Source organism: Grus americana, chromosome 10, assembly GCF_028858705.1.
Source record: "Grus americana isolate bGruAme1 chromosome 10, bGruAme1.mat, whole genome shotgun sequence".
NCBI lineage: Eukaryota > Metazoa > Chordata > Aves > Gruiformes > Gruidae > Grus > Grus americana.
In genome coordinates, this window is record NC_072861.1 from 14,588,205 (window position 1) to 14,610,307 (window position 22,103).

The 22,103-nt window shown below is 40.2% G+C and overlaps 1 protein-coding gene across 1 annotated transcript in view; it reads right to left on the minus strand.

The window, feature by feature from the left end:
* Positions 1–22,103, minus strand: part of IL16 (interleukin 16) — a 47,833-nt gene that overhangs the window by 8,057 nt on the left and 17,673 nt on the right. The window contains exons 4-15 of the mRNA XM_054837475.1: positions 16,318–16,454; positions 15,453–15,585; positions 13,093–13,186; positions 12,494–12,636; positions 10,146–10,256; positions 8,642–8,756; positions 8,350–8,423; positions 8,043–8,256; positions 6,783–6,900; positions 5,460–5,592; positions 3,325–3,412; positions 2,129–2,598 (exon numbers count right to left, since the gene is read on the minus strand). Coding sequence (XP_054693450.1) covers positions 2,129–2,598; positions 3,325–3,412; positions 5,460–5,592; positions 6,783–6,900; positions 8,043–8,256; positions 8,350–8,423; positions 8,642–8,756; positions 10,146–10,256; positions 12,494–12,636; positions 13,093–13,186; positions 15,453–15,585; positions 16,318–16,454 — 1,830 coding nt within the window. The remainder of the gene's footprint in view (positions 1–2,128; positions 2,599–3,324; positions 3,413–5,459; positions 5,593–6,782; positions 6,901–8,042; positions 8,257–8,349; positions 8,424–8,641; positions 8,757–10,145; positions 10,257–12,493; positions 12,637–13,092; positions 13,187–15,452; positions 15,586–16,317; positions 16,455–22,103) is intronic.

Below are 22,103 nucleotides of genomic sequence, written 5' to 3' on the forward strand. Positions count from 1 at the left end.
ATATTAAACTCTCTTTTCTGTTGAAGCCTTTTGCCCTTAAGCACAAGCTGGGCAAGCTAAATTGTTTACAATTGCAGTTTCAGAGCTCTCCCTTTCTTGTTTTTGGCTGGAAACATAGGGCGAGAGGATTAGTTTGAGGTCACAGTAAATGTCACTCTCAGCATTGTGCTTTGGAATTACTTGAGTCTTCTGTAACCAATGACACCAAGTTCCAGCATCACAGCAGAGCAGATGGTAAGTGCTCTCTGCTATGTAGTTAAGCTACAGGATTACTAATAGGAACCAAAACTAAACAGAACAGAAAGTGAAGGTCTAGAAACAAATTAGACTGTCCTGAAAAAAAATCAGTGACTGAACAATTTCTTGGCTTTTCTGTAATGGGGTGGTGGTGCTTGTTATGCAATTTATTCTGGGAAAACCTTTCTCCGTCCCCTGCTTACAGGGTCCTTCTTGAAAGTTGCGCTTGTGTTTTGTTGCTGTTAGATGTGGACATCAGATGTTCAGTAAGTGAAGTAGCCAGTTTGGAAGCGCTACAAACAGAAAGTTTGATCTTACTTTTCACTGATGGCAGTTATACCTATCTTTTCATTGATGCAGTTTAAAGCACAGTCGAAAATATCAATTAAGCATTCTTGGTTATGCAAAAGCAACCTTATAGTCTGATGAACCCCCTATAAAACTGTGGTATGCAGGCCTCAAACTGACTAACACAAAATGTCTGGGGAATAAAGGTGAAAAAAAATAATTTAAAAAGCAGCAATAAAACATTCTCTTAATGATATGAAATGCATTCTGGCAAGGAACCCTCTGGACTTTAAGTCCTGGGGACTTAAAGGAGCTATTGCCCTAAGATATACAGACTGCCTTACTAAAGGAAGTTATTTTCATTAACAGAGTTTGACTTTTCATAGACTTTATTGACCTTAAGATTTCTTTTTTTCTCCTTATCATTTAGAATAATTAAGTACCGCAGAATAACAAATCGCATACAGTGATAAGTTCAACAGAAACTTATTTCCCTGAATTTTACTTCTGAAAGGTGATTTTCTATTAGCTGTTGGTGATTATGTTTCTACTGCTCTCTTCTTAGGGGATGGTAAAAGAATGACCTTACATAAGGTGCTGAATTGAAATTTTCTTGGATATTAACATTAGACATGGGCTTCGGTCTGAGCTGTATCATTTTATTTTGATCTCTGCAGCTTGAGAACTATGGGGTGGATTTTTTTGGATTACATTGAAATCTGCTCATTTCTACTGGCATATTACTAAACCCAGAGGAAAGAGGCTTCATTTTTAGACAAACCACAACTTTGTTTCAACATGCAGATCTCACAATCACTCACACTCATGCAAATGTGAAACTCTCTTTCTGTTCTGTGTTAGATAAGAGAGAGAACTGAAATTTAGTAACATACAAATATATACTCAGTTTTCAAATGCTGTAGCTCATCAACAAATATCTATGTGCCTTGCAATTTAAATGAGTTTATTTAGTACCTCCTGGTCTCAAGAAATGTATATAAGCCCAAGATTACCGCTAAACATAATGTTAGTGCTTCCTTCCAATAAAAATCCACTAACGAAACAAAGAAATTGTTTCATGACTTCTTTGCTTCATAAAAGATTTGACTCTATGAGCGTCGAGGTTAAGATCAACCATACCAAGCAGACATCAGAGGCTGTGCAAACTCCTCCAGTCCCAGCCCAGAGCACGTTGCTGTTCCAGTTGCACTGGAACCAGAGAGTGCTCAGTACCACCAGTGGTGCACGTTTGCGAGGAATGACAGTGCACTCAGTGACTCAAAAGCAATCTCACTGCTGCTCTCACTGGGATTTTTAATCGGATTCCTTGATAAAGAAGAAAAATTCCTTCAGACGCTTCTCTACCTTCTGACCTTAGTTTGAACATCATGTTTTGAACTGAACTGTGGCTTCGCTAACATATATACGTTTTTTTTTTTTCAAAACCGAAGAGCCTCATCCCCTTTCCCCAGTCCTCATGTATGCATAGTTTCTCTTTCTTCACTGCCTTTCTTCCAATTTCATACAAAGTCACTTTGCCTTCCTCCTTCCCCTGCCTCACAAATACGCAAACACAAGAAAAATTTTGCAAATTTCGCTTTACCTGAACGCTTGCAGAAGGTGATACAGCCACTTCCGATAGAAGCTTTTCTTTTCTGTCTGTGTTACACTGGTCACTACACGTACAGTCCTGCTTAAAATATTTCCTTGGTGGAGGTTTGGGCTTTGATGATTTAGGTTTTCTAACAAGGATCTCTGATGATTTCTTAGTGTTTTGCAAGGGTCGACCTCCCTCACTACAAGTAGGAGGGGAATTTCGCTCTGAATTATTACCAGACAATGAGCACAGCAGGCCAGGTTGTCTGGTAATTGGTACATCAATGCTATGTACTCTTGCTTTCAGGTCAGTCAGTTGGTATGCAGCACTGCATGAGGACCTAGGGTTGTAGCTGCTGTCACTGCTGGAGCGGGTCATTAGCTTCTGTGTCCTGCGGTTGCAATGAGCAGCATTCCTTTCAATATGTTTTTCACATGGGTGTCTTCCATGCCAGCTTGTTTCTAGCTTTTTAACACCTGTATCAGGAACATGTTCAAAATGTCTATTCAGATACATGCAAAGTGCTCACTTCTAAGACTCAGCTGATTAAATTTGCAGCTAAATACTATCATTGGTTGATGCAAAGGTATAATTTATGCATTAAAGGCTTGTAGATCAAAGAGTCAACAGTTAGTCTTGTACAGCAAAATAGCATTACATTTTACATATATATATATATCAGCAGTATAGTTTTACTGATGATGATTCTGTTACTTTTAGTCCTTTAGAAGAAATGAGGACAGTAAAAGGAGTATCATTGCAATATGTTACTGTGGGAGCTGTCATAGCTGAACTAAGCAAATACCTCTAACCATGACTGCCTATGCTTTTCCTCACAAGGGGATTAACAAGCTGTCTGTCCCCAGGACATCACCTGCATTGTGCACTTCCCTGCTATCATGGTCCTGTTACCTAGCGACAGTTGTTTGAAAAGCTTTAAGCAGAGATTATGAATTGTAAAGGATGAGCAAGAGTGAGAGGAAGTTTACACAAAATTTTCTGCTGGCGATCAGACAGATGTGGTCTTTTCTTGTCACTCTGGTAATGTATCTGAGGAGGCATGTTAGCAGCACTGTTCTGTGAGGTGTCCTCCTCTTCCTTTCTATTTTGGGTTACCAAGAATTCTACTATAGCATGTACTCATTCTATATATCTTTTAAGTCAAAATCACCATGTCTCAATGAATGCACTTATTCGCTTACCTTCAGTACTCCATTGGTGTCTCTCCTTTCCAAATCTGTTGTTTTCCACAGCTTGTGCAACAGCTTCTTTTAGCTGTTGCTCAGACACCTAGGAATATCATGCAATTATACTCTCATGAGATTGCTGCGGGGTGAGTAACATTTAAACATTTATTCCTTTCACAAAGATTTCAAAGCCCTGCAAATCCTCTAGTGGAAATCAATAGACCTAGTTATATCACATAACAGTTAATTTTAAAGCTAAGTAAGTGCACACCATTATATTTGTATATATTCTAGTACAGTTGAAGTATATGTATGTATGTGCTGTTTGTATTGGTTGTTTATATAAAATGGGATCTCTTGCACATTTCACTTGGACTTCTGGGTTTACTAGTATAAGGTAATTTAATACTGTGTTTAATGATAATTTATGCAACAATTGAAACTTGATAATCATTTATACAGTGTTTGGTGTTAGGAAGCATTTTGTAGAAAAATCTTGCAAGAAGAAAATATTATACTTTAGTATTAATTTAATTATAAATATTGGCTAGGCAAGACCTAAATTTTAATTACTGAAAGATGGGTGTATAAACAGGAGGTATGTTCCTTCTTTCAAATTATTTTCTTATTATTGGGAATTCTTTCTTGAATAAGAAATATATTTTGGTTAGAATCATAGAATATCCTGAGTTGGAAAGGACCCGTAAGGATCATCGAGTCCAACTCCTGGCTCCACACAGGACCAGTCGAATCAGAGTATATGACTGAGAGCATTGTCCAGACGCTTCTTGAACTCAGTCAAGCTCAGTGCTGTGACCACTTCCCTGGGGAGCCTGTTCCAGTGCCCAACCACCCTTTCAGTGAAGAACCTTTTCCTGATATCCAACCTAAACCTCCCCTGTCGCAGCTTCACTCCATTCCCTCGGGCTCTATCACTGGTCACCAGAGGGAGGAGATCAGCGCCTGCCCCTTCACTCCCCCTCGTGAGGAATCTGTAGGCTGCGATGAGGTCTCCCCTCAGTCTCCTCTTCTCTAGGCTGAACAAACCAAGGGACTTCAGCCTCTCCTCATACGTCTTCCCCTCTAGACCCTTCACCATCTTTGTTGCCCTCTTTTGGACACTCTCCAACAGTTTTACGTCCTTCTTGTACTGTGGCGCCCAAAACTGCATGTGGTACTCGAGGTGAGGCTGCACCAGCACAGTGTAGAGTGGGACAATCACTTCCTTAGACCGGCTAGCAAAGCCATGCTTGATGCACCCCAGGATACGGTTGGCCTTCCTGGCAGCCTGGGCACACTGGTGACTCATGTTCAACTTGCTGTCGACCAAGACCCCCAGGTCCCTTTCAGCATGGCTGGTCTCCAGCGTCTCATCGCCCAGTCTGTATGTATAGCCAGGGCTGCCCCTTCCCAGGTGCAGAATCCAGCACTTGCTCTTGTTAAACCTCACGCGGTTGGTGATTGCCCAGTTCTCCAATCTGTCCAGCTTTCTCTGCAATGCCTCTCCACCCTTGACAGAATCAACAGCTCCTCCCAATTTGGTGTCAGCCGCAAACTTACTCACAACACCTTCTAGTCCTACATCCAAGTTGTTTATGAAAACATTAAAAAGAACTGGCCCTAAAATGGAGCCCTGGGGGAACCCACTAGTGACTGGCCACCAGCCTGATGTAACCCTGTTTACCATAACTCTTTGGGCCTGACCCATCAGCCAGTTGCTCACCCATCGCACTATGTTTTTGTCAAGCTGTATGCTGGACATTTTGTCCAGAAGAATACTGTGAGAGACAGTATCAAAAGCTTTGCTGAAATCTAAATAAATTACATCAACTGGCTTCCCTTGGTCAACTAGATGGTGACCTTGTCATAAAAGGAAAGGTTTATGCCTTAAATGTTATTTCTGTAGTTTCCTCACTCACAGCACAGAAACTCTTTCAAGCCTGTCTCCAGTGATCTTCAAATCTTACACGCTTATATTTAAGATAGCGCATATCTCAGGTTTGTTCACGTGCAGCAATGCTTATAGAGAGATCAGCATCTTGGTTATCAACATTTTTCCACCTGATTTAGATTAGCACTTGCTCCCTCACTTAGTTTTAGTTCTCAATATGTGCTTTATTGAAAGTCAAAAAGAATATAGAGTGTGCTACCTGTGGTTCAGGGTGTCTGCTAATAATAATCTGCACTGCACCAGGATCACAATGGCTTAGCACAGCATAAACTTCATTAAGAGTCGTATTTTGTACTGAAGCTTCATTAATTTCAATAATTTCATCTCCACACCTGCAGAGATATTTAAGAAAAAAGAAAGAGGATATAAAGAAAACAGATTTTCTTTTTCTCCCAATCTTGTCTCACCCATGTGAAAGTATACAAAAAGCAAATTCATGTGGTTGACCTCTAATTTGATCACAGATTAAATCATTATGTCTCTCTTCCTGTTACAGAAAATGGAATGAGAATAAGTTGGATATCAAGGGGTTTTTGATCTAATTGCATTGTTGCACACAAGCTTTGAGCTTTCTTCATGTTCAGCTATGCATACTTTGTGTCTGTGATCTTTCTGCTGTATGCAGCTCAGCTGCTTCCACCTACATCTTCCTTCCTTTCAAGTTAACACTTCACTTTTCACATCTTTATGATCTGTTAGTGTTATTTAAGGTCAGAAAGGATGTTTCTGCTACATGTGAATAACTTCTTAATAGAAAAATTCTAGTGACAAACTATTGTAATCCTGCTGGCTGCTAGACTGAATCTTTCTAGATGAAATCCAAATTTGGCCCACATGGAAACTGAGAATGCCATTCTCTGCTCTACTGTAAATACCCAGACACATTAAGAGGCTGACTGAAGGCATTGATCTGTTTGATACAAACTTTCAAATAGTGTAAGCCTACAGTTCTTTCAGCTAAAGTTCTAGGCATGTAGAGAGGAGGGTTACAGCAGACCTAAAGTTAAATCAAAAAGCCTTCACTGAAAAATGCTGTGTTCTGTTAAATTTTAAATATGTTCAACACTACTAGTTGGTCATAAACTTTACCAAGTGAATTTCTACACTCCCACTAAAGCTCAATTCAGCAAATCTATATTTGTATTGGGCAAGACAGGACAGAATTTGAGGAGCTTGTGTCAAGGAAAACCAGTGCTCAAACAAGCCAAAATATGCCGTATATTTGGGTTTTTCCAGATACTTTCTCGCTTGGAAATCTCTTCCAGGAAGCATGCTATATGCTTGTCTAAGACGCCCAAAGCTAGCCCAGCCTGGACGAGAGACAATAATTTCATTGGGTTGCTATATATCTGGAAATCCCCCATATCCTAAATATGCATGCTCATACGCTCAGAATAGCACATATGCTTTAAATCCAAAACTCCCAGAAAGCACTATGAATCCTGCCCAAACAGGTCAGAAATGAACCTATAAAACAGAGCAATGAACAACTTGTGGCTTAAGACACTCTTTCTCGTCCTACCTGAGTCTCCCATCCATATGTGCCACTGAGCCTGGTGAGAGGGTGTGAATAAAAATCCCCGAAATACACTGGAAGTAAGGGATGCTACATAACCCAATTCCAAGGCCAACACCTGGCTCTGAAAGAATTAATAATAATAAAAAAAGACATAAGAAGTGGTCAAAACAAGCCATTGGAGAGACCATTTTAAAAACTGTCTTCAATTTAATTATTTTTTTCTATACAAACCAGAACCAAATTCTTGTGTTCATGAATGTTTCACAAAATTAGCTGCTGCTCCTATTGTTCTTTTTCTCTTTCTCTCTCTCTTTCTCTCTCTCTTTCTCTCTCTCTTTCTCTCTCTCTTTCTCTCTCTCTTTCTCTCTCTCTTTCTCTCTTTTCGCCCTCATGATTAAAGTGAGTGCACACCAGTATTGCTTGTGGGGTTCCAGGTTCTGGTTTGCAATTCATTACTGGTGTGTCACAGACACAATACAGTGCAGGTTTATTTTGCAAAATATCTGTCATTACAGAAGAATTCAAATGACTTTACAAGGAGACAGAATAGGAGGGGGAAAAAAACAACAAAAATTAAGGAGGAACAAAAAAGAAACAAAAACTAAGCATGGGTGGCTATTGTTTCCTATATCATGTCAATCCCTTTTCTGTTTTACATAATACAGCTTAAGAATTTGCCAGCTTACCCTCTTTGCTCTGGACAATCACTTTGATGTCAAAACCCATATTGTGTGTTTGGTAAGTCATACTGTTACCTCATAGAAATTTTGCTTTGATGTTCCCATATTTAAAAGTTTATTTAATTCTGCCAGTGGTTGTTTATAAACAGAAGATGATAACAGTTGGAGAGGAGGTAAAAGAACTACAAGAAGATGTAGGTATGTGTTTTATTTGGTTTTAAGCTTTTTCAAGAATGAAATGAACTGCTTGCATAATTATGGGTAAGAGTTGCATAATCTGCTTAATAATTGATAGTTGTTGGCAAGAGGTTTACTTTTTCACATAAAAAATATGAATGTGACTCTAATGCTTGAGTGGAAAAAAAAATCAAAAAAGATTGGCTCTTGAGGACAGATGGTGTTCAAAATCCTGCTGTTGATAATTGTTAGCACTGACAGGCACCAAGATCTAATTTAATGTATTGAAAAATCTTAGTTCACAAAAAGAATCTGGTTAGTGAGGAAAGACATTTAGAGAGCAAATGAACAGTGTTTTGTCAATCAGTGCCTTGTTTGCCAGTGCTCAGTTAATTTTAGCACTTACCTTTGTTTAGGGTAACTTCCATTATGACCCTGTCATTGGGCTTTGTAGCATTTAATGAGAATGCTGCACTTTCTGAACTGAAAGAGCTGTTTTCTTTGGTTATGCATGTACTAGAGCTCAGTGACTGACACAAGTGGGGTGATAGACAGCTGGAAGCAGAATGAGGCGTGCTGAAGCTTGTCCTGACTGTAAGTGTCAGAAGACCCTTTTTGGCCTGCTAGAAAGAAAAGATAATGAATGAATGGGTTGACTTCATGTGCATGTTGTGTGCAAAGACAGAAATCGTGCTGGAAGAAGAGTACATAACCTTGAATTTTTGTAAAGCATCATAATGTGTTAATCCATGCATGGATTCTCCATTCAGTTCCAGGATTTCATCGCCTGTTTTTAAAGAGAAAAATTGTACTACGTTACTATTACTGTATTGTGCAATAAGTTACATGATACCTACATGTACACAAAAGGAGCCTTGCAAATGCAATAACGGATGCAGGTTTAAAAGTCATTCATGGCTCATTTCATCTTCACTTTAATGTGCCTTTAGGTATCATTCTTTGGGATTCTTAAGTGAGAAAAGGGAGAGAAGAGAGATTTCCCACCTTCTTGTAGCCTTCCATCAGCAGCAGCAGCTCCCCCAGGAAAGATGGTTTTGACATAGATGCCTATTGGTCCATAAATGCTGTCTTTCCCTCCAACAATACTGAAGCCCAAACCCTAATTTATGGAAGAAAAACAGTGTAAGAGAGCCCATGTTCAGTTCTCATAATAGTTCATTCGCAGTTTCTTCTGTGTTACCCACATGGGCAGTACTAATCAAGGGAGCAGTATAATCCATGAAAAATAGTCAACCACATGCCAGTAGTAAAAGCAAATGAAAATTTCAACACAATACCCTCATGAATTGCTTTTTTTTTTTTGCCATCAAGTAATTCACTATTGTACACACAGAGGAATGTGTCTAATTTTTTAAATTTTTTTTGCCCTTGAACCAATAAACAACCTTGAGAGATTAATTTATCTGTTGCTCTCCTTCATTTCCTGTCCCATAAACGAGATTGATAAAAACACCGGGTAAGAACTTGATATTACTACTCATTTCAGATGCACAGATGGAGATCTTGGGGAGATACCACTCTCTCACCCTCTACCAGAGTTAATTCATGTTGTAAGTTTAAACAACATCAATAGATCTTTGTAGGTAGATACCTCTCATCTACTTATTCTTTGCCCTTCCTCCCTGTATATGAGAGTCAAACATTACCTGCTACCCTTAGAAGGATGTTGCAAGACTAATTCATACCTCTGAAGCCATTTAACATCCTTCAACTAAAAAGTGAAAGTACTGTGTTGATGACATCCTCATAGGCTCCCAAAATACAGACAACAAATGATTATTTTGTAAGTGGTGATGATGATACTTCATAGAATGATTTCTGAGAGTCATTTCACAGTTTAAATAGTTATAAATAAAATATTAAATATTTTAACTGAAAAGATTATTAATGAACAAATTCAGAACCTTGCTCAAGAAGTTCAAAAGCTATGGGTTTAAGTTCATAGCTTCCGTATTCTCTTTTTAAGCATATTCTGTGACATTACTCTTGTAGATAATTCTATCTTCTTTCTCCAGACTTTATTGTGTTTTTTGCAAAAAATTTTTTTAATTTTTTTTTTTATTGAGGTCCTCTGTGTTCCTGGTAGCTCTCGTTTTCCTTCTCAACAGAACTGTCTTTATGGCTCAATTCTGACTTGAAGGAAGCTCTAAGGTTGCTATGCTAGTGCAACCTACAGATGACACAGAGTATGTGATTTCAAGCCTGCCTCCAGCTGCCAAAAAGCATACCAGTGAATGTCAGTGTTGTTGCTAGCTTGACGTGAATGTGTTATTAGAACCTGAAGATAGTGCTTCAGCAAAGAGATGCTTCAGAAGGTTATCAAGAAGCAAGCAATGATAACTAATCACTCCTGGCAAAACCTGGATATGAACTAGCAACCCAGAAGTAGCCACCTCAATACCTGAAGTCAGTTCCCTGCACTTTGCAGCTTACATTTGTGAAATGAAGTAAAATGCTTTTTATGGTAAATCAACAGAGCGAGTCTCACCTTCCCTTGTCCTTTCATCAATACGATGTTTGAGATTACTGAAGCCTGTGAGCCACAGGATGTGTGTACTAACTGTGCTGTACTTAGTGATCTAGATGGCCTTGAAATTGCCTGTAAACATAAAAAAAAAAAAAAAAAATCACTTTAGTAAAGAACCAGAAATTCTTGGACATGCATTAGGACAGCTTGTTTATTTCACATTTTCTTCCTTATAACTGATGGTACTAAAGGTTTAAAAAAACTCCAACCTCAATTCCCTCAATCAATTTGCACAGAACTGATGACCACACTGAGTAGTCTGGCCTTTTTATGCTAAAACAGACTTTTTCCATGATACATTCAGGAGTCAATGGCCTGAAGATACATTGGTCTGTTTGTCTTTAAATGTTCTAGACTCAAATGGTGAAGTACTGCTCACTGAAGTTGTCCTGCAGTGACTAAACTAGAGGGAAACTAGAATGTTGGCCCTTGAAGTGGTGCGATGGTGTAGAAAGATATATTTGTGCTCTCACTTGATTTTCCATGCCAAAATCCCATTTGTGGCCGTTAGGGATCCTAAACCAGTATTATCATATATTTCCCTCTAAGAATTGAACTAAGAAACAAGAAATTCTAGCTCCTTCCCTCATCTTGCCACTAAATAATTTTATATTCTGATATATAGAACCTGTTTTCAGCATTTCCTCAAAAATATGAATTTGTGCTCATGAAAGTTCTTCAGACTGTGCACTAGCCACCACATAGGCTTCTTTCTGCAGCCAAAAGAGGTGAAGCACATCCTTTTTGCTTGATAACCAAGGTAAGCAATTTCTCAGTACCTGTCCTTCCTCCATTCCACAGATAGTGAACTCCAGCCCTGCGATTTGACCCATTTTAATGAACTTTAATGAAATATTGAATGAAAACCTCCTATTTTAACATGGAATTGGGTATTGCAAACCAATTTAAGCACTGAAAAAAGTCATTACCTAAAGATAAGTATGCGTGAATTTTAGCAGGGTTAGAGTTAATTACACTAATTACAAGTCCAAGAGAGTTCAACACTTCTTTTTTTTTAAATGCAGCAAAGGGAAACTAACAGGTGTTGAATTGTGTGAAACATCAGCCAAACATTCAGCTTCTGCATATGCCAGAAAATAAGTCTCAATTTTGACATGAAAACAAGATGATTTATTCAACATGGGATTGGGAACCTGATTAAGAGGGAACTGTCCGTGCCATACCAAAACCATAGTCTCTGAAAAGTATAGCTCTGCCAGATCAGGGTGATTGCTTATTCTGTTGTGGGTCTTCTGCATCTGAAACTGGAAGTTGTCAAATTTCCTTTGCTTCTGTGTGAGGGGGTGTATTTTGTATTTCTGTGTGTGGTGGGTAACGATACCCAAACCCAGGATGCCGTTGAAGAGCCTCTGCCAACAGGCAGTGTCTGCCACGCCGGACCTTCAAGCAGGAGGAAGCCCCACAAATCCCTGAGCGTCTGTCTGTTTGCACAGGTGGTGTTTGGTTGGGGTTTGTGCTCCAGTTGTCACGTCCTCACCCCTGTTAAAGCCCTAGGTCTGGCAGGGGAGCAGTGGTGAGTCCCTCAGCCAGACCTCAGACAGGGCTGAAGGTGGCAGCTGCGTGTGAGGGGCTTGAGCCTGGGGACAGTCAGCCATAAATACCCACACCCTCTCTACCCTACCCAGCCTCCACTGTCCCAGCCTGTGGTGAATCATTAGGCGTCCATCTGTATAGCAAGAGACTGTCAGTCTCTTGCCTGCGTTAATGGGGTTGTTTAAATATGTCTGATTCATGGTGGGGCAGAAAGCAGGATGCCTCAGGCAGCCAGTGCAGCTAGGGGCAGCGACTAGCAGCCACGAGGCAAGTCCATACCTGCTTGTGGCCATGGATGGGCCAATGGAGGTGACTCGGAAGGTTCATGGCAGTGGGGCCCAAAGCTCAGGCTGGGATTTTATCGCCCACATATACAGAGCTGCTCCATGGCCAACGGCGGAGTCACGCCCAGGGGGAGCCTCTTCAGTGGTGAGCTCTGAGGCAGCTCCGGGTGGCTACCAAAGTGGTGTGAACCACATGGGAGGATTTACACACACTGTAAAACCTGCTGGGGCAATGGGAGTGAGAAGGTGCTGAAGAAATGGGGGTTTGCTTGCACAGAGCCTTTCCCATTCTCCTACTCCTCACAAAGGAGGAATGGGGTTAAAAAGTGGAGGAAGCAGAGTGCGCCATCTTCCCTGACAGGACCTGCAAGGAAGGTAGGTTTTGGCGGGAAAGTGACTGCTAAGGTCATTGAGAGATTCTTACTCGAGATGGTTTTGTCTGTTTTTCAGGTGATATCCTGTAGCACTTACTGGGGTTCTCCCTCCAGAGCAGTCCAGCTGTTGGGAAAGAGATTTGCGGCTGGTGTGGAGAGTGTGGGGCTGCCGGTCCCTGAAGGGTATGGCTTTCCGGGGTGCCGTGCAGTCCATCTCCCCTATCCAGTACGGGTTTGCACCTGTTAGATGTGGGAAGAGAGGCTGGGTCATTTCTCACACGTTAGACATTTCTGCACCTTCATTCTATCAGGTAAATGTTACTTAGAAATGTTTTTCCTCTTGTAAATCTCTCTGTGAAGGGAGTGATCTTTTCAATCCTCACAATGGGGATAGCCATTAATGTTAAACACAGTACAAAGCAAACATTCCCTACCAAAACAGCATTGGCCTATTTAGAATACACCTTAAAAAAACATAAAATGGAATGATTATGCCCAAAACCTCTTACTGTAGGGTATCGTGAATGTAAAAGCTGCTGCTTTTATGCATCAGTAATTCTTAGCTAAGAATGCCAGGCTAAATCTGGACAACAGCTGCAGTTTCTTTCAACACTGCTGTACCATCACACCGATGAAGTGCTGTGCTGCGCACTCCCTGAATACAATAAGAGAAAAGATTACTTCTTTGCAACTTACTGGTTGAATTACTGCGAGTTCGTTGACATGCAGCTTTACTGTGCAGAAAACCATTTTGTATTTCCAAAGGCTTTTCCTTACAGGTTGGCATTTCCTTAAAACAAACAAACAAAAAAACCCATCGATTGCTATGCAAGAAATTCTTGAAAGTGATCTAAAGTTAAAAATAAAATTTCTCCAAATTTGGCTTGCACAAATTTCAGCCTGAATCAAAAAACATGGAGCAAAATTAGTTATTTAAAATAAATAGGGTGATAAAGGAGAATGCAGCTGAAAACTTTTCCATGAAAATGATTATAACCTGCTAAAGTAATAAGATACAAATAGATTCTGGTCTTTAGTCAAAATGGACAGACAATTAATTGGACACCCGCAGTTGGTTCAGACAGACTAATATTTTGATGTATGGGTAAACTGTAGCCATGCTTGTCTAATTTCCGGAGATGACTGGTGCTTTTGGGTACTCAGTCTCTATCACCTCAGAAGGGCATTACTTTCAAAATGAAAATTCGTAGGCCCAGCTTTGCAATGGTAGGTAGATGTCTAACTTCTGCTGATTTTAGAGGGATGTGTTTTAGTCAAACTATGACCCGAGTGTTTAAAAACCTTTGAGGACTAGACTTTAGTGTTTTTCAAAAATTCAGTCCCTTCTACCTGGAAATTCTTGCTTTTGAAAATATGACCACTAATTCTAGCATCTAAGAACTTGTAGATAAAACATGCAGGTTTCTACATGCAGGTTTTTAGAACAGTTTGTAAATAAATAAATGATTACATCTGAATAACAGTTGATGTTGGGAATAATTTCTGGATGAGCATGATTCCTGAAACTCCTGCTTCTGTTGTGACATGGGGAATTGATGCTGAAGGAATCACAGTTAAAGGAAGAACATTACTAAATACAGACAGCATAGGGAGATTGATTGAAATATAGTGAACCTCCAAATATAAAAGGGTTTTGCTGAGCAATATTCTGCAGGGGCTAAGGCAGCCACAAAAGCAGCATCAGAGCAAGATCTATAGGTTCTAATCTGTCTGGAGCTATGACCAACGCTTTCTTCCAGAAGCCTGACTTTAGTAGTGCTGTTTGGAGATACCTCAAGAACTAACGAATGATAATTTTCCTGTTTGACAGCAGGTGGAGGTATTGCCAAGTAGCAAAATCCTACTAGGGGTTTCCAGTCCCGTTCTCCTAGGGAACTCTTCAGAATAAGAAATGCAGAGAGTGCCTTAAAGAGGCATTTTGAAAATGATTTTGCGTTGTTTCTTTTTCCAAGCTAACTAGCTTGAAAAGCCTTTGCTACTAACCCTTAATTAATTTGGGGCAGGCTTGTTTTTGAATGCACAGATCACCTGGCTGCCTCTTGGGTGGTACTATGCTACAAAAGTTTAATATAGTTCATCTCTGGACACTTAGGCATTTAAAGGAGAGAAAATAAACAAAAGTCTTGGCAGAATCCAGCAGACATCTGGGCAAGACAGTTCACTGCTGTCCTAGAAAGAGGCACACTCAGACCTGATAGCGGATCCAGTCAGGGAAGTTTTCTTAGTCTAGGATTATATCAGAGCTTTCTGTGTGATCCATTTGCAGAAAAAACAAGCAGAAAGTGTCTTTTTTTCCATGAATATCAAGATCTGAAGCCTGCAAAAAATCTCTGGCTGAGCTCCATTGTCTTCAAAGTGGTAAATGTGTGGTATGGGACTAACTCTGTTCAGTCATCATCCTTAAGTTTCCTCCAGAATTTGCAAGTGAAAAGTCTTTGATGCCATCTAGTTTGGGGTGGGGATGAGAAGACAAGAAGCCTGAAATGAAATGTGTCTAATCCAATGAAACGGACTCTGCGAAAGAAAGATCAAAAGGGTTCTCCACTGAAAGATTTGGTGACAATCTGGGGTTTCTGACCTGTTAATGCTTTCTTCTGTTCCCTTCTCTCTGTAGCAGACTCCAGTAACATTCACCATGGGAATTTCCTAGCTATAGATCCTAGATCCACAAGACTACTTCAGTACAGGGTCTGCTCTCTAGCTTCCGGATTCATGGATCTTCCCTTAAATCCACCTCTGCCTTTGCTCAGCTTCCAAATGGAAAATTAACATTGGCAAGCTATGTGTTTCTAAAAGGAGGGGTTTTACAGTCCTTGCTAGAATTTCCCAGGGCCTTGGCCTCCCCATAGCCTCTGTTTATCTGGGAAAAAGCTATGCTGAAAGTCACCAGAGTCTGACCACAAGAGGTTTGGGGTTTTGTCAGGAAGAGCAAAACCATGTTCTTCAAATGTCTGGTGCACAAATTCCCCTTCTTTCTCAAGTAAATGTCAAATCACCCCACAGTTGTGGGAGAGGACCACAACTTTCATGCTTACTTTGCTAGCCATCATGATGTTCACCAGCCGTGTTGTTGGGTGAATGAGAGATTCAGTCTCCTTGCTGGAAAGATCTTTAAGTGATTGTCCGTTTAATGTTAACAGTTCATCCCCTGGGATCAGACAACCATCCCTTAAAAGAAGAAAAAAAGGAACATACTTGCATATCGTTTTACAAAGAACAATAAGGCACTATTGTGCTACGTGTCTCACTAACTGAGAAGTCAGCTGCAATCCTCCCTTTGCCTTGAAAAGAGCTGCCATGAGATGCTTTGATGTGTGGTACACCCCATTCCCTTGCTAGGAATTTTTTCTGTTGCTGCTCTTTGCTCAGTCCTGGGGATCAGTGGCTGCCTTTCCATACATAGCTTAAATCGAGGCTAAGATGACAGCATAGAATAGCTCAAACCAGGCAAAATATTCTTTGCTCACTGTCTTGCATTTGCAAGTTGATCAGAGACTATACAGTTTACTCCCTTTCAGGAGTAAACTTTCCCTTTCAGGAACTTTGGTTCATATTGCTTTCCAGTGGCCTTGCTAGGTTGGTGATATTCAACATTGCCCATAGGGCAACTAGCAAAACACCATTTTAAAACTTAATGTTATGTACAATCTTTCATTCTTCCAGGTTTTATTTCTTAGTGTAATCGAGAAGCATCAGATCCCTGAATGGTCACGGTTTTATTTTTCTAGAATCTTGACTTGCATCTCCAACTGAAAGCATTGTAAGAAATGATTCCCAAACATCATTGCCTTTCTCTAAAACTGAACTTCAAGGCATAGCCTATCACAGAAAGCTGGTCATGCAAAATCCATGCAGACAAATGGCTCCCTAATAAGCTTGTTGACTCCACGTGTACTGTACCTGTTTGTGGGACCTCCAGCAGACACGTGGCTGCCTGTGAACCCTTTCCAGAGAGATGCACAGTTCGGACTCCTAGAAAGCTTGAATCCCGAGCTGCTGTTCCCTGTGGTTGTACACAGCCTGCAGATGCAGCTGTCCTGATTCAGAAGAAGAAAGGTTGCATGAAAGGAAATGTACCAAGGATGTTAAAAGTTACTTATAATTATCTTGAGCCTTTTTAAGAAATGCAGAAAATGTTCTTAGAACTAGATTGCCTCCAAGTAGAACAGGAACAGCCCTTTTAACACTGTGCAGTTGTGAAAGAATAATTGTATTATAGAGTTAGTGTTTAAAAGAAGTTGGTTTCCTTAGGACTTCAGTGGCTTCTGGCTACAAGAGGGAAGTATTAGAATAGAGTGCCCCTTTGCATAGAGGGAAAGAGAACAGATAATAGCCTTTTCATATAACTGGGTACATTTTGCCTATGCTAACTATTGTAAAAAAAGACAGGGAGGAAAATAAATATATGCCAGAAAATGAAATGCTCTGGAAAATGGAAGAAGTCTGAATGGAAAATAAGTGTATACAAAACACTAGAAGCTCCACCCCTGCTGCTGACTTGTTAAGTGGAGGCAGGGGAGCAGAGAGGACTGCAACAGTGGAAGATTCTTTGTCCCCTCCAGGCTGGTTGAGGTTGCTGTAGTCTGTGTGTTGCATCTGGAGAACTAATTGTAAGCACATTTTTAACACAACTATGAATCATTAACATATGGCCATACAGAAAGAGAGTGTCTCAAGTCGTATGAGTAAGTAAAGCAAAGAATGGATTGACTAAGCACATGAAGGAAAACGCATTTGTCTAGCAAATGTACTCCTACAGCACAAATGCGTGAATGCTTAAAAATTCTAGAGAGACAAGGAAAGCTGGAAAAAGTTATCACACAATTTATTTTCCATTTCCTTAGTAAATTTCCTAATTCAAGTATTCACTTGTTCTGCTCCCAGCTGAACCCACCTCCTCTGCCCTCGCCAGCCTCTCCATACTCCACATAGTGAAGAGGGCTCTCAGTGTATTCTGGATCCAGGCTTGTTCCCGAGAGATTTGTATGACTGAGGTATAGATTTCTGAAGGGGAGGCAAATTTCATATGTTAGGACAGGCCACAAAATATAGCAGTGGTCAACTGTCTGTATTGCTCCTGGGTCCCCTGGTCAGAGTAGCATGAACTATTTACAGTAATCCGTAGTCCTCTGACAGCACAAGGAAAGCTGTGTAACCACCTTCTTCACCATCAATAGGGCTTCATTTCTGCCCTAAGCAGAGTTCATCCAGCCCTGAGGATTAGAATCATTATGCCCTTTCACCACAGATCAATAGGGATCACATCATACCTGACTGACAGCAAACACAAACTTCAAATTTACAGCAATGTCAATAAAAGTCATTATCTTTCAGGCTGACTGTTGAAGCCTGGCTCCCATTCTGAGACCTGCCAGAGTAAATCTAAGGATGTGAATGAATTAAGTATTTAACTTTGAGCCCTAGGCTCGCTGCAGGCTGAACTCCGTAGGTAATCCATAAGGGCTATACTTGTAATGACTGAATTGTTAACTCTGTGGGTTTATTTGCATTCCAGATTGTCTGCCATTAAAGAGCACCTGGATTTTACGAAGCCTCTTTTGTTCACAGAGTGCTTCTAGTGAGTAACAGGTAAGCATATAAGCATGGACAGAATTCTATTTTAAACCCATTTGTTTGAACTCTAGTATTAGTTTTAGAGTTTCTATATTTACTTTCACCCAAGGTAAATATCTTGGGAAATACATACTTGAAATCAGGACTATATTATGTTCTTTTTTATGTTATGGCAGGGCTTTGAAGTCTTCAGCATGGTAACAAAATAAAGATCAGAATTCTAATGTGTTGTAATTCTCATTTCAGATCTTAAGTAGCAAAAAATGTGAGCTACTTTTTCTGTTTATTTGCATTGGTGCTTTGGTTTAGATATCCGTTAGAAATTACAGGCCAGATTCTGCATGCATGAAGCTCACAGGGTTTTCAACAGGGTAGTGTGCTTGTTCTAAAACATGAGAAATGTAAGATAGATATTAAAGATAGGAAATTATTCAGCTGGTTGGCTAAGTATTTTGAGACCTCATCTGATCATGGATTGGGGCTATTGTGAAAGAATAATTATCTTATGGAGTGCGTGTTTAAAAAAAAAGTTTTCTTTTTTTCTGTAGTCAGAATTCATGTTTGGACTTGCCAACTCCTTTTCTTAGAAATCCTTACTCTTGTGTACAGCTCCCTTGAAATATCTGTATATCCTCTCACAGATACTGGTCAGGCACACACACAGAACTTTGCGTAGCTGTTCTCCATGCTTCATTTTGTTCTTGATTTTAACTTAATGGTGGGCAATTTCAGACTGTCCCCAACTCCTCTCTGTTAAGAGCAGTCATGCTTATGCCCTTCCTATAACTTGTTCACATTGTCCAGCTGCTACATTTGTGATGTTTGTAAAAATCTTCGTAATTACTGTCCAAAAGTCATTTGGCTCTCATCGGTTTCACAGGACACCACAGAGTGCAGTGGGTTTGGCTCTGAGGTTTTTCATTGTGGCACCATGTAAGTCCTTTGGGGAAGACATTGTATTTTGTACAATGGGACACATGCCAGGCTGGAAATTCTGGGTTGTATTGGGATATACGTGTGAAAGGATACCAAGTAAAAACCAATATGAATATTCTTTTCAAGAGTAATAAGTTACATGTACTTAGCCAGAAGGAAAGTAGAGGTTAAATCCATTGTACACTGCAGAAAAATCTTGGGCACAATTTTTGTTTAAATCTGTAGCTATCTTACCAACTTGGACTATGTTTCAAATAAGCTCTGTGTGTCAATCGTTTCTGCAATTCATCTATGTGAATTACTTTAAAAAAAAAAAAAAGTTTTTATTAGGCTGTAGGGACGTGTGGCAAATATCTGTATGTTGTCAGCATCTGTGCTTTTTTGGGTCCTGGATATAAATCGCTATATTCACATCCAAGTTATTGCAACATGACAGAAAATTAATAAAAGCTGTTCTTTAGAAAAATAAACATTTGACCAATTCATGTGCCAGCAGTCAATTTGCTTTGGGTTTTGTTCTTTAATATCTTTTATTTCCTGTCTCATTATTTTATGCATAGAAATATTGCTGATGGTTCCAAGAGTGAAGACAGTATTTATTTTGCGTCCTTCTCCTTTTTAAAGTGTCCTGCTCATTTTGAAAGGTGATTTATAGCCCTGAATGTAGTTAATGCTAAAAATTTTCTAGAATAAGGTTGACAGGTTTGGTGTGTGGGCAGGTGGATTCTAGGTCAACCATGACCTAGAACATCTAATAACATATGTTATTAGATCATATGTTTAAATGCATATTTGCTGCTGGTGAATAAATTGTCTCTGCTTATAAGGGGTTTTGCTACTGAGCACTTCAAGACTCTCGGGAAACTTGTATCTGCATTATAATATCCACTCATCACTGAAAACAGAATGAAAGTCTCTGGGAGTGCATTAGAAGTAAAATTTGTCTTTAAACTGAATCTGCTTGGCTGAAAGATGAAAATCAAAGGTGGAGTTCAAGAGCCTTCTTGAATGCACTTTTGTCACAGGTGACAGTAGATTAATTTTTCATGTGTTTAGTTCTGGAAAAGTAATTTGCACATCCAGGCCAACTCTGTTCTCCTGCTCCCCTTTTTTTGTCATGCGAAATGCAAAGCTTCTGAGGATGTATTTCTATCTGCCATTTAAAAGATTTCTTTTTCCTTCGTGTTCTGTTTAGATATTTCTAGCCCAGAGTCCCGTCTCAAAACATCTAATTCCAGATGTTGTTTAGAAATCAGGGTAACCATGGCATCTGTGGAAAACTGAAAAACTTTTGTGCACTCTTAATGTAAGACACAGTAGTTAGATTGTCTGAAATGAAGTGTTATACAAGGCTAGTTCAAGTAAGGTCTTTGACTCAGTTAACCAAGCATATGACAATGAGCTGATTGACTGCTGTTTTTAAAAAAGCAAAAAAATTGAACAAAAAAAAATTCTAACAACAGTACAATAATGAATTTAAATATTTAGTTTTTCTGGCCTCCTGACTGTGAAGTGGCTGGGATTTCCAAGTGGAAGATTAAGAGAATACAGTCTTTGGGGATTTTCTTCAAGAATTATTTTTTTTTCCTGCATCAGTTCTAACAAAGGGCCAGAGTCTCTCTGGCATAAACTGATGTGACTTCACCGATTCTGACGTACCCTAGCTGATGCCTTGGTCTTTTCAAAATATTTATAGCAGATGCAATTCATTTTCCCAGCAGCATATTCCCTTTGCAATTAATAAAATGGCAGAAGCTAGAAAGCCTTTGGATGGTGCAAGAAGCAGGGCATGGGGTTCAGGTTCTGCCCTAGATAGACGATTCAGCACATCAGATGTTACAGACAGACCTTTCTACCCCTCATCTGGTCTTTCGCATGCTTTTCTGGGAGTCTTTGCCCTGGCTCACATTTTGCAGCACAGACTGTCTTAATATAACAGCCTCTTTCCCAACTTGCTCTGGGGATAACATGGCCCCGATGTCATAAAAGCAAGAAGGCTGGGAAGACAGAAAGCGAAAACAAGTATGAAAAGGGAGGAAAACCCATAAATGTCTAAATAAATGTAGTCTCCTCTCCTGGATTTGTTTTTCTATCCTGCCTATACGTTCATGTTTGAGACATTACAGTGTGTTGTTCTAACACTTGTCCTGGTACCAAAGGGCCAGCTAACTGGCATTTGCATAAAGGTGAGTTAATAAAAATATGTTCTAGTGATGAGCAAGGGAGAAAAATGAGCTTTTGTTTTTTTCTTCCTTCAAGCTGAGGGTCAAAGACCAAAAGAAGCAAGGATAGAGAAGTTTCTAGAACTGAGTGGAGCCATGCAGTCAGATCCGTTTGATCCAATGTTTGTATAAAGAGTCAACCCTTAACTGTTATAGTTTATCCTAGAGGCTATTTCAACCTGCTACCACCCCCTCTGGCTGATAACTCTCAGTGCTTCCCTGGGTGTTGGTGGTGCAGGGAAGAGTTAATGGAATGCTCCTTGAAGCAGGTTGCAACCCCAGAAGACGCTGGTGTTCTCTGAAGAATGGGAGCTGATATTATGTAGTTCTGTCCATTCTCCCTACCACTGGCATAGTTTCAGACTTTGTAATGACACAAGCAGGCAAGATCATCTTCCACAGTGTTTGCTGTGTCAGTACACAAGGTATCAGACACTGCTTATAATATTTTTTGTTTTCTCTTCCTTTCAGGCCACTTGAAAATTGCTGAGTTTGTGTGAAGTAAACTATAAAGGAGATCTGCTTGTTTACACACTGACAAGCTGGCTTTCCAGCGCTGTCTCTACCAGACTAAGTGCACCTTCTTTTGTCCAGGCTGAACAACCCCAGCTCTGTCACCCTGTCTTCATAGGAGAGGTGTTCCAGCCCTCTGATTGTCTTCCTGGCTTCCTCTGGACTTGCTCCAACAGCTCCGTGTCTTTCTTGTACTGGGGACCCCAGAGCTGGACGCAGTACTGCAGGTGGGGTCTCACAAGAGTGGAGTAGAGGGGGAGAATCACCTCCCCTGACCTGCTGATCACGCTGGTTTTGATGCAGCCTGGAACACGGTTGTCTTTCTGGGCTGCGAGTGTGCATTGCTGGGTCATGTTGAGCTTCTCATCCACCAACATCCCCAAGTCCTTCTCCTCAGGGCTGCTCTCAATCCATTCTCTGCTCAGCCTGTAGTTCTGCTTG